At 35.4% G+C, this 12855-nt stretch overlaps 2 protein-coding genes across 3 annotated transcripts; both read left to right on the top strand.

Annotated features, from left to right (window-relative positions):
• The first annotated feature begins 206 nt into the window (after positions 1–206).
• LOC145615252 (basic endochitinase-like) lies at positions 207–2115 on the top strand. Its single transcript, XM_081670317.1, has 3 exons — positions 207–652; positions 1332–1479; positions 1628–2115. The coding sequence occupies exons 1-3, from the start codon at positions 211–213 to the stop codon at positions 1995–1997; spliced, it is 960 nt and encodes a 319-aa protein (XP_081526443.1). The 5' UTR covers positions 207–210; the 3' UTR covers positions 1998–2115.
• A 1832-nt stretch (positions 2116–3947) lies between these two features.
• LOC145615072 (AP-4 complex subunit mu-like) lies at positions 3948–11806 on the top strand. 2 transcript variants are annotated; one of them, XM_081670147.1, is made up of 13 exons: positions 3948–4137; positions 6207–6301; positions 7491–7694; positions 7968–8084; positions 8197–8325; positions 8754–8880; positions 8986–9089; positions 9186–9290; positions 10097–10191; positions 10422–10509; positions 10628–10688; positions 10811–10884; positions 11364–11806. In XM_081670147.1, the coding sequence occupies exons 1-13, from the start codon at positions 4080–4082 to the stop codon at positions 11460–11462; spliced, it is 1356 nt and encodes a 451-aa protein (XP_081526273.1). In that variant the 5' UTR covers positions 3948–4079; the 3' UTR covers positions 11463–11806. The 2 variants fall into 2 exon arrangements, with proteins under 2 accessions (XP_081526273.1, XP_081526274.1); XM_081670148.1 differs by lacking the exon at positions 3948–4137 and having other exon boundaries at positions 6207–6305.
• Positions 11807–12855: the final 1049 nt, after the last annotated feature.

The following is a 12855-nucleotide window of genomic DNA, read 5'->3' on the forward strand; positions in this document are numbered from 1 at the left end:
AATGGCCCCATAATGAATGACATAACTTGTACGAACTTCCACAAACAAGATAATATAATTTGTAGCTTGATTAATTACAGAGTATTTAGCAGCCACTCAAGCCTGACTATTTCAAGTTTTCAACACATCATAATTAATCAAAGAAAATTTGATAGCTTGCCCTATATAACACCCTTCCAATTTCACCAAAATCGCGCACATTTTTACACAATGAACACGAAATTCTACGTAAAATGTGTTCTCATTTTCTTGCCTTGCTTCCTAGGAATAATATCAGCTGAGCAATGTGGTAGACAAGCCAGTGGTGCACTATGCCCCAACGGCCTTTGTTGTAGCCAATACGGGTGGTGCGGGACTACTTCCGATTATTGTGGCACTGGCTGTCAAAGCCAGTGTACCCCAGGCGGTCCTAGTCCCACCCCACCAACACCCCCAGCCTCTGGGGATGTTGGATCGATCATTACCCCTGCCCTTTTTGATCAAATGCTTAAACACCGTAATGAAAATAGCTGCCCTGGTCGCGGGTTTTACACCTATAATGCTTTCATCGCTGCTGCCCGTTCTTTCAATGGGTTTGGCACCACTGGAGATGCTACTACTCGCAAAAGAGAGCTTGCTGCTTTCTTGGCTCAAACCTCTCATGAGACTACTGGTTAGTCATTTAATGTGATTCATTGCTCATAATTTTAAAAGTTTCTTAATTTTATGATCTAACCAACACAAAAAGGACTCTATATTAATGAATTCGTAGTCATACCTTATGCCGAGATCTTTAAAATCATATGTGGTCTATTATTTAGGAATATTAATACTCCGTAATATTATTTTCCGCTGTCGGTGGAGCAAAATACAAAAGATTATTGTACTATATCACTCTATAAAACTGTAATCAATTGAAATTAAAAAAAAAAGTGACATTTAATTGTAGTAGTAATGGTTTTTATCTTGGTCATCAGATCAATTGCTTGAGTAAATGAGTAATGCTAGTAGTTTTTATTATTCACAAAGAACCATATTTTTCTAACCAAGTTGTATACAAATTCAAATGTTTCTTTTTTTATTTTTTATTTTTTTTTTTTTTTTTTTTTTTGGTGAAGACAAATTCAAATGTTCAATTGACACAATTAACACAAATAAATGATGATTAAGTATTGAGTGGGTAAGATTGATAATGAAAAGTTTATGAAGAAATATACATTGTCTATTTGTCTTGTATACTTTAACATATACAGAGTATAAATGTCGCGTACCAAATAAATTAATGTATTCTCATGTGAAGTGTTAAACCGTTTATAATAAACACAATTTTATTGGGTGCATTTTACTTGTAGGAGGATGGGCTACCGCACCAGATGGCCCATATTCGTGGGGTTACTGTTTTCTCCGAGAACAAGGCAACCCACCAGCTTATTGTGACCCTGGTTACCCATGTCCGGCGGGTAAAATGTACTACGGTCGAGGCCCCATCCAATTAACCCAGTAAGTGCTAGCTTTGTTTATGTTGCAACAAAAGAAGAAACACTGTAACTACACCTCCGTTAATTTTTAGTTGCAATAAAGAAATTTTTTATATTGATTTTTTTTAAGTAATTGAGTGGTCGCTTATATTGTTGCATGACTTGTGCAGCAACTACAACTATGATCTAGCAGGTAAAGCAATAAAAGTCGACCTTATAAACAACCCGGATTTAGTAGCCACTGATGCGACCATATCATTCAAGACGGCAGTATGGTTTTGGATGACAGCACAAGGCAACAAGCCCTCGTGCCACAATGTCATCGTTGGAGGATGGAACCCATCAGCAGCGGACCAGGCTGCAGGCCGTGTACCAGGTTATGGCGTGATTACTAATATCATTAATGGTGGGATCGAATGTGGTAAAGGTCAAAATCCTAAGGTGGAGGATCGTATTGGGTTTTATAAGAGGTATTGTGATATCTTGGGAGTAAGCTATGGAAACAACTTAGACTGCTACTCCCAACGACCCTTTGCTTAATAACCCGGAGAAAATATAGTTATACATATGGTATACTAAGAACATGTAATAAAATCATGACAAAATAAAGTAGGTTTATGGTATACAAAGAACATGTAATAACATCATGACAAAATAAAGTTGGTTTTTACTTGTTACTTTCAGTGTAATAAAAATTCTGTTCTGTTGCAAAGACTTGCAAGTTGCAACTAATCCTTACAGTACCTTGGGGTACCTTGCTAGCATCTTGCTGTTGAGCTAACATGGCGCTATGGTGCCACGAGGTGGTTGTGGGGCCCGGGGCGCCATGTTGAACCAAGTTAGAAAGATAAGATGTGATAGCTTCATCGGTTCATCCTACTCTAATTTACATGTAAACAACCCTAGCTATTCTAATGAACAACTTTCTAACATTGCCAACCATCTATCATCTTCACACAAAATGGTACTTCATCCTTCCATTTTATTTGCTCAAGTTTCACCTTGGTTTGTCCATTTGAATTTTTTCACATCATAAGTGGATATACAAGATCATTACTACACTCTTAGATTCATTGTAATGGTTCATATTAATTTTATCCCTCGTTTACTTCAACTATCTTTTAATCAATATACTCTGTAGTCTGCACTAACAAAATTTCAATATAAGGCAAACGAAAAGGGACTCAAGGCGTAATTGATAAGTAATCCCTCCACCCTCTTTTGTTTGTGGTTTACCTCATTAGGGGTGAAGTATATTTTTACTTTTAAATTGGAAAGAGTCAATAAGAGAGAAAAGTGGTGTTATCAAGTGTGGTAGAATGGATATGACAGTAAAATTGTGGTCTCTTGTGATCATGTCCATATGTAAGTGCATGACAAACTTTGAGGAGAAAAATTGTGAGGGTAAACTAACCAGAACCTTTATCTTTGTCATGGATCTAGCCCCTCCAAAAAAACTCAACAATTAAGAATTACTCCTACGACTTGTTTGGTTGACAAACAAATTTATGGGAATTTAGAATTTCTAGGAAATGAATATATGCACACTTGTTTGGTTGTCAATAATGTAGGAATTGGAACTTCCTAGGAAGTTCTACTTCCCACAAAATGGAGGAATTCACTTACCAAGTCCCCCCTGGGTAAGTGGAACTTTCCATGGGAAGTAGAAATTCCTACCTCCAACCAAACAAGTTTTGGGAATTCCTAGGAATTATAACTTCATAGGAATTGAGATTTCATGGGAAATTCTACTTCCTACATCCAAACAAACAAGGCCGTACAAACATTATGAGACAAAGGAGTAGTTGGTTGAAATTTCAAGAAGCGAGAGTACATATTATATTATATGCTATGGAGTATACTATATATGAATAAAGGATAATGTAATGAAAAACAAGTTAATAAAAGTGAGATTCAATAGTGATTTTTATGCATAAAAGCATAAGTAATGCTAATAACACGGGGTATTATCAGATCTCAAAAACTACTCGTAATTTAAGAAATTAAATTTAGGGCTTGTTCACTTCAGCTTAATTTCAGTTTAGTTCTCAGCTCAGTTCATTTCAGTTCATAATTTCCTTCTCTCATAAAATATTCAGTTTAGTTCTTAATTTCCTTCTCTCATAAAATATTCAATTCAGTTCAGCTCAGCTCCAATCAGTACAGTTCAGTAAATTAAACAGGCCCTTAGAGTTGACAATCTCTAACATGACACGACACACATGATTGAAATCAGCATGACACAACACATGAAGTTACTAAGAAAAAACATGAAATTGACACGACACAACATAAAACCAACCCGAATATGACAAATTTAGCAAAAGTGGTTAAATTATACAATCGTCCGACATTTTACATAATTTAAGATAGATTTTGTGAACAACACGAATTTGACCCGAGACTTAACACGAACACGACGCAATTACTTTTTACCAGCTCCCGTTCTACACCTTTTCCTTTGCACATCTCACTCCCGAGTGCAAACAAATTTACTTCGTCTTACGTAAAGTCCCAAAACCCAAATAAGACGAGGGGAAGAACAAGCTCATCAAATTACAGTCTTTAACAGCAGATACCAAATTACAAGAATTCAGATTGTTGAGATTCAAAGCGACGATAATGATCTCACAGTTCTTCGTTCTCTCTCAACGTGGCGATAACATCGTCTTCCGAGATTGTAAGTTTTTCTCTCCTCTTCTAGATCTGTTAATCACTCGATTACAGTCAATTTCCATTGAATTTAATCTAAGATCTGTGATTTAATTGTTAATTTTTGTGTTATATCATTGTCAATTTCTATGACCTAATCGATTTCTGGTAGGTTCTGATGGTTGTTAATTTTGATTGATGTAATCCGAATTTTTGATGAATTGTAATTGATATTGATTTCTGCATTTACGGAATTGTTATTTATATTGTGGTTAAGCTGATTAATTGAGTTAAGAAAAGTTGCTCGAATTTGGTTGATCAGTCTGTTGTTCAATTGATTAGTCAGGTTATTCAGATTTAGCTGATAGATTTCAGTGTGATGTGGTGAGAAACTTCCTTTTGTCATGCATTGTACGTATTGTGATGAGAAAAGTTGATTTCGGATGATTGTATCGAGGTTTCGGAGAGTCCGTAGTAAATGGTGATTAGTGAAAGATTATTTGGGTTTTATTTTGTGCGTAATGAATTGATGTTGATGATCAAAGGCTCTTTGTGATCATTCATAATAGATCAAGTTTTAAACTTGTGCACTTAAGGCCATACTTTGACAAAGGTTTGAACTTTAGCGCTTCTTGAGAGATAATAGTAGATTAGGTAATGAGAAGTTTGGGAACATAGTGTCTCTACATCTGCTCACTCCCCCTTGTGATCTAGGTATTTAGAAATTCTCGATACACTTACATCCTGAAGTTAATTATCACTCCGTACTTTCTTTCATGATTTATTTGGTGAGTTTAAAACGACAGGAGTTGGTTTAATTTTGTGGAATATATAGGGTTAGGTTTGTATCAGTCTTTGAAATACATAAGTAACATTTATGCACTTAGCCTTTTGGTCTTACCAACCAACAAGTTTATCAGTTTATTCATTTCTGTGGAATACGGATGCCTTGTGTGGCTTGGGATGATAGTTCTATTTTTTCTATTGCTTAGCTTCTTTATTTATCTCCTTGGAAGACAGCCTTTGTAATTTCTCATCATTCGTATTCTTTTTCACTTTTATCCCTATCCATTTTCTTAGGTTGAAGGTGTTTAACAGTCACTTATGGGAGAGATGGAGGGTGAAACCTTTATTGGGATGGAGAGAGTGTATACATAGACAAGAAAATGTACACATCAGTCAATGTAATTTAGAGACTCAAATAGCAAACTCAACCTAGTACCCATTGAATTGCATAAGGAAATATGTTATTAACTAAGAAACATGCTCTCTTATGGAATTGATGCTACTATGGTTGGTAAAGTATCATGTGTCTGCATTCATTGCATGTCTTGGATTTGTAGAGCATGCACTGTGCTTGGTTACTATTGTTGGAATGGTAATATTTATACCACAAGTTTCTTTCTATATATTTTTTTTCTTTGGTCAAGTGTAATCTGCAACCTAGATTTGAGGGCCTCTTCTTGCTTTATAAATAAAATTATTCTTCTGAGACTTGGAGTAGTTCATCTTATTTGTCTCTTTTTCCATGGCTCCAACTGGCCAACTTCAAATCTCATGCTTGGTAATGGCTATAATCCCCTAATTCCTAAATTTGGCAGTAAATTTCTTCCAGTGCTTAGTTTTGTTAATTCTATAATGGCTCACCAAATGTACTGTTTTCTCAGCCTTCCCCTGTCTTCAGGTATCATCACAGAGACACAGATGTTAAGAAAAGTTTTAGGACGGGGCATTCGCATGTTCAAGAGAAAAAGTAATAAGAGAAAGTTTTATAAAGAGAAAAAAATTGTATCGAGGTTTCGGAGAGTCATTAGTAAATGGTGATTAGTGAAAGATTTATTTGCGTTTTATTTTATGCGTAATGAGTTGATGTTAATGATCAGAGGCTCTTTCTGATCATTCATAAAGGATCAAGTTTTACACTTGTGCACTTAAGGCCATGATTTGGCAAAGGTTTGAACTTGGGCTAATTAAGTCTGCCTAATTGTAACTGATACTGTTACTGTGCTGTGATTATGGCATGCAAAAGAACCTTTGTTTGCCAATTCTTGGGGATATATATATTGATGTTGTGCTTTCATATTTATGTTTGTACAGATCGTGGGGATGTGCCAAAGGGAAGTACTGAGATCTTCTTCCGTAAAGTTAAGTTTTGGAAGGAAGATGGCGAAGAGGAGGCACCTCCTGTCTTTGTAGGTATTCTTTTTCTCCTTCTCTCCCCTCCCCCAGTAATAACTTGATTTTGTGAAAAACTATGGTGCATCAAATAGAGGGTGTCTAGTTTTGGTTGGGACATTTTTTGGTGCTCTACACACACACACACACACACACACACACACACAGCTGTATAAGTAGTACAGTATAATGTGCCAAATTGAGCTAGTCCAGTATAATTGCAAGGTAAGACTAGTAAATCGACTCTTTAGGTATGAAACGTCACATACGTATATACATGCATATTGTATCATTCTTCCAGGCTGATAGGGCCCCCTATCAATCAGCTACCTGTAATTTTTACTGATTACCAGCTAGCACCTTATATATCTACTTTTCAATTATGGCACAATATTACCTTGCTCATGTCTGTTTATACTTTATACAATTAACTCAAGATAGGAACATATCATATTTAAAAGGATTAATGAATCAGTCTCCATCTATCTTGTTCTCCATTTACCTCTTTATTCCGTTCACATCTCATTCCAATAATCCTAACCAATTTGTTATAAGTAGGATGTTCTTTTCCATGAGCATGCATGAAGCTGTAATTTAGCTCTTGTTTTAAACGAACTGTAACACCCCGTCCATTTAGGAGCTAGAGACGCTAGTGGAAATAACGTCAGGACGAAAATGTCACTTGAATAAAATACTTTAGAACACAATTTAACGCTATAAAATAGATTAAAGCTAGTCCACTAAACAACCGGAAGGGGAGATAGGGATTTATTTATATCCAAAGACTTAGAGTACTCATAACAACTGTTGAGGCAGAACAACCTTAATTGGAAACCAAAGTTTAACATAATTTCACATAATAACCACTAGGTAGTAAGTCTTCCTATCACCCTCGTAGAAGTCATCCACTATAACTAAGAGTAGGGTTTGGGAGAACTGCTAGTTACTCCCCAATGACTGTGGATTATTCATGTTTATAAGCCCTTTTCTTTAGTAGAGATCCAATTCCACAGTGAAAATTACTTTTCAGTGCTTAGTGCATTGCTATATGATTGTGTGTAAAATCCCTCAATCCACCCCTCTTTGCTTTCCTGCCTTTCATGTCTCACTGGTATCATTAGTTTTGATGTTGGCATTGAATTAACTATTTTTATTCATTATATTAAGGAAATCTTATCTTATCTCGTCCTATGATACTGTCAACAGAATGTAGATGGAGTGAATTACTTCCATGTGAAGATTGTTGGACTACTATTTGTGGCAACCACCAGAGCTAATGTATCGCCTTCTCTTATAATGGAACTCCTTCAGCGTATTGCCCGTGTGACTAAGGATTACCTTGGGATTCTAAGTGAAGAATCTCTAAGAAGAAATTTTGTGCTTGTTTATGAGTTGCTTGATGAAGTCATAGTAAGTATTCCTTACACTTCTTCCTGTTTCCACCTCGACACAACCTCATGATATGCTAAATAATCTTTTGCAAAATTTCTGTGGATGAATATGCAAAAAGTTCACATCTTTTCCTATTTTTCTTTTGGTTTAATTGAGATTTTGATCTTTTTGGCGTGTACTGGAAGTGCCTTAACCATAATATATTGTTTATAAAGATACGGGGGTAATTACATGAAAAGCTGTTAACAGCCACGTGCTTCTATGCATCTGAATCATTCTCTCACTGTACAGGATTTTGGCTATGTGCAAACAACATCCACAGAAGTATTGAAGTCCTATATATTCAATGAACCAATTGTGGTTGATGCTGCACGGGTTCCTGCACTTGGTCCTGCTTCCATTTTCATGGTATGGGGTTAATCATAGTGTCATGTCTTTTAAAAACGAATTTTGTTCTTTCCGTTGCAAATTATTTTGTAGTCCACTATTTGTTGCTTATTATACGTTTTAATGTTTGTAGCAAGGGAACAAAAGAATGCCTGGCACTGCTGTGACGAAGTCTGTGGTTGCAAATGAGCCTGGAGGTAGGAAGAGAGAAGAAATTTTTGTTGATATCATTGAGAAGATAAGTGTAACCTTCAGTTCTAGTGTAAGCACTTAAACCCTATTTGATCTATATTTTTTTATATAGAATTGTGTGCCTTTTAGCTTCTAAAATTTCATAATTTTTCGAGTTCCATGAAATGATAAAGAAGTTTAAAAGATACTTGAGGCTGCTAGTTTGCAACTTTGCATGTAGATCAGCACAAATTTGCGGTGTGCTAAATTCCCAATTTAGAAATGTGAGTGCTAACAAAAGGCTCAAATATGCTCTGGTATTTTGCTACCTTGTTTTCCATATTTTTCTATTGGGAGGAAGGGCTTCTAGATTCATAGGCAGTCTTTTTGTCATTGTAAAGTTGGCATTATACTAATCCGTCATAATTGATACACATACTACATTTGTTGAAAGCTTTCACCTGCTCTTATTTTTGGCTTACATGTTTTTAAGTTTAAACTGCAATGTTGGCTTTGCAGGGATATATATTAACTTCAGAAATTGACGGGACAATTCAGATGAAAAGTTACCTTACGGGTAATCCAGAAATTAAATTAGCTTTAAATGAGGATGTATCAATTGGAAGAGGTGGAAGTTCAGCATATGGTAATTATGAGTTTCTTTGAATTTTAATTTGTGAAGTTGTGGCAAGTGTATCTCACGTAATAAGTTTAATATGCTAAAAGCCCTCCTTTTTTCATTGTTTTACAGGATATGGTAATTCTGTTGGTTCTGGTACAGTGATACTTGATGATTGCAACTTCCACGAATCTGTGCACCTTGATAATTTCGATTTAGACAGAACTTTAAGTCTGGTTAGTGAATTTTGAAGGATTTGTGCAGCTTTATTTCTAATTTTGTTTTGAATCTCATTCTACCAGGGTATTATAATTATACACTTATGTATGTAGGTACCTTCAGATGGTGAATTCTCAGTTATGAATTATCGTATGACACAGGAGTTCAAACCTCCCTTTCGTGTCAATGCTTTGATTGAAGAAGCTGGAGCCCTCAAGGTGGTGTATAGTATTCGTTTCTGAGTGAAATATCTATTATATCCCTTCTCCTCTGAGATGATAACTCAGTCTCCTTCATTTTTGGCTGTGAGTTGAATGTTTAAATGATCATGGTTGTAATTGCATCTCTAAGTTTTGAATCTTGGAGAAGGGAACTGCAGTAGAACCACCAATGGCTGATCTTAAGATAGCATGGTTCTATGCATGTTATTGATATTTTTTGTATGAAAAGGTTTACAAAAATTGTTATTCTGCATATGTGCCTGTATATGTGAGTGGGTCAGTAGCTGTGCATTTTTCCCAGAAATGACAATCTAGTTTCATTCTTCGAGATGTTGATTGTTTGGCTGTCTTGCTTCTTCAGAATATTTCTTATGACATTAGATTTAGTTTTGCGCCACTATTTTTGTGTGGTGGAGATGCTGAATATCCATCCATACTAGGTTCTTTTTTCTTGAATGTCTGAATGCTGATGCTTGTGTATGGAACTACTATGGATATATTTTTCAATTTTTTTATGTCCTGTTCATACAGAAAAGACAAAATGCTTGACATGTGGTTCAGTTGTATTTGTTGGCAGATTTACAAAGTGGTGAAAGTTATTGTTCATAGTCTATGTCATTCTTATCCTCTATTTTTTAGGTCGTTTCCTCTAACTTGAAGAGATGGAGGATTGTCTTTACATCTGCTGTCGTGTGATCATCATCTGCTTCATATTTGTATTGTCATGTAACAAGTGTGCCTTGCATGATAAGTTATATTGTCATTGTATTATCTGACAATCGCCTTCTTCATTTCTTGAATAGGCTGAAGTAATTATCAAGATACGTGCTGAATTTCCTTCTAGTGCCACTGCAAACACTATTCTAGTTCAAATGCCTTTGCCAAGTTATACCTCAAGGTAGCACTGTTGCTTTGATCCTGACTTGCACAGAACTATGCATTATTTCAGATAGTGTTTTTCTTTTTTAATTAAATGACCTAATATCTGAATCCCAGTTACTGCTCTTTACAAGCTTACCTCATTTACATAACTACGAAACTGTTGGGCATGCCATGCGATGACCAAATTAGACCTTGTATGATTTCAAAGACTTTGCCTGAGTGTTTGGTGGTTTGAATACTTTTCAGAGTTAGCTTTGATGTGGAACCTGGTGCTATAGGGCAGATGGCTGATTTCAAGGAAGCTAACAAGAGATTGGAATGGAGTCTAAAGAAGGTGAAGCTATTTCCTTAATTCCTTGTCCACATAATTGTGGGCTGCAGCAATTGAAAGTTGCAATATATAGAACAGTTATTTAAACCTTTTCCAGTTGCTAATCAAATATTGTCAACAGATTGTTGGTGGAGCTGAGCATACATTACGTGCAAAACTGACATTTTCACAGGAATCACACGGTAGGAAATTTTCCTTTTTAGTTGCTTTCTCTATGTATTTGAATGGTCTCATTTCTTTTAAGATTATGCTGTATATATACTAGTATATGCAAATATGATAAGTTGCCATCCTTTCATTTCAGGGAACCTAACAAAGGAGGCTGGACCTGTCAGTATGAATTTCACAATTCCAATGTACAATGCTTCTAGACTACAGGTAACACTTTTGCTCATGTGTTTGCGAGTTCTTTCCATGGAACTTTTAATTAAGGCCTTTTCTGCTGTGCTTTTAATTGTTGATTGGCCTTGCTGTTGGTTTCTATAATTCTATAATATGTGACTGATGCTGCTTCTGGGGTAGCAAAGATTTATCCTTTTTGTTCAATTGCTCCACATTGATTTTCACATTAGCCAATATCGTTGAATACCGACTTCTATATAATGTTGATGATGTGAAATTATACATTGAAACAAACTCGATACATAATAACGTTTTTAAAATAACTGGTGAAATTTGGGTATGTGAATACTGAATAGAAGTCAGAAGGGAACAGCTAAAAAAAACCATTCCAGCTTTAGGTCCAATAACAGGCCAGTTGAAGGGCCTTTTGATACTCTTGCAATGTTATTTGGTTTGATTGGATTTAATTTTTTTTTGTTTTCCTGTTCTAATTGTTTCCCTTAATTGTTACTCAGGTAAAATACCTGCAGATTGCAAAGAAATCAAAAACCTACAATCCCTACCGCTGGGTAAGATATGTTACCCAGGCCAATTCCTACGTGGCTCGTATGTGATCAATAGGTGTTCAATGTTCGTAAGTCAACTACGCTGAAACTTCCGGTCTGAAGGCTCATCCACTTGCACCTGATGCCTTTGTTGCTTGCCTTCAAAGTCAAGAAAAGAGCTGAGCTAGTTTAGAAAACTTATATCAAGTACGTTGTCTTTAGAAAAGTTGTTTCTTTGTAATACATTGTACATGTTTTTGTGTTTGGAGTTGAAAGCTCATGGAATTCTTATTTTCCATTTCAATTCAAAATGTCTGCATCTTCATCAGATACCTTGATATGATATTGCTCTTGGAATTTTTCACAAGTAGCTCAAAATAATATTGGAATTTTCTGAGAGTTGAAATGCTAAATCCGTTGGCAGATTAATGCATCATCACCATTTGACCTGATTCCTTGTTTCAATATGTGGGTTAGCAGTCACCAAGTATTCATGAATCTTCCCAATATATATCTTGTTCAGTTGTTTGTCTAGAGTAAGTATGTAGGCAGGTTGCCAAGCCATATCATAGCATAGACTTGCAATACGTTGCTATCCATATGATAATTTTGTGCTTTATCAAGTGCGCAGCATGTCAAACCTCTGCTTCTGTAAACAACCAGTAAACAACCAGCTAATAGTACCTTGTATTTGGGCTACAAGAAATCTGCAAGTAACAAGATTTATCGAGTCGAAATTATACTAAATTGACATTTGCTGCTTGTAGAAAGTGATACTGTTTGGCTATTAGGTTTTTAATCTGTATAAATTGGCATCAGTAAAATTGCACCAATTGGAGGTTTAGGTTGATATGCCTATTTTGAGAGTGAATTTGTTCCATCCTAATAACCCTAATTAATCTCCGAGCAACAACAAAATACAAAAGTTGATGCAATTTTCTAAAATAAATTATTTATTTTTTTTTTCAGAATTTCATGTTACATTTTTGTTAGGTAACTTCACCTTTAATTTGGTTTTCAATTTTAATTTTTACCCTGAAGGTTAATGCAATCTATCTAAACGTAACCATTTTGTGTATCAAACAATTAACATGATATAATGATATATTGTGCAATATGTTGGAATTTATGTTATTGGTATCGAATTTTGTTGCTGATAATGGTTGTGATTTGCATAGCAATTTAGTAGCAGATGTGCCGAATTGCCGATAATTGCATGTGATTAATTTGGACTATTTTGAGTGAGTTGTAAGCAAATTTGGATATGCTAGGAAAGACTACATTTGTTAGAAGACATCTTCTTCGTGAATTTGAGAAGAAATTTGAAATTAAGTTTTGTCAGTTGTAATTTGATTATTGAGGTGAATAATTTGATGGTTTAGAGTGTTTTGATTGTACAACCACTTTTGGTGTAGAAGTTCTTCCATTGGATTTCCATATTTTTCCCTCCATTGAAATTATG

The sequence above is a fragment of the Chenopodium album genome, chromosome 25 (assembly GCF_948465745.1).
Source record: "Chenopodium album chromosome 25, dcCheAlbu1.1, whole genome shotgun sequence".
Taxonomy (NCBI): Eukaryota; Viridiplantae; Streptophyta; class Magnoliopsida; order Caryophyllales; family Amaranthaceae; genus Chenopodium; species Chenopodium album.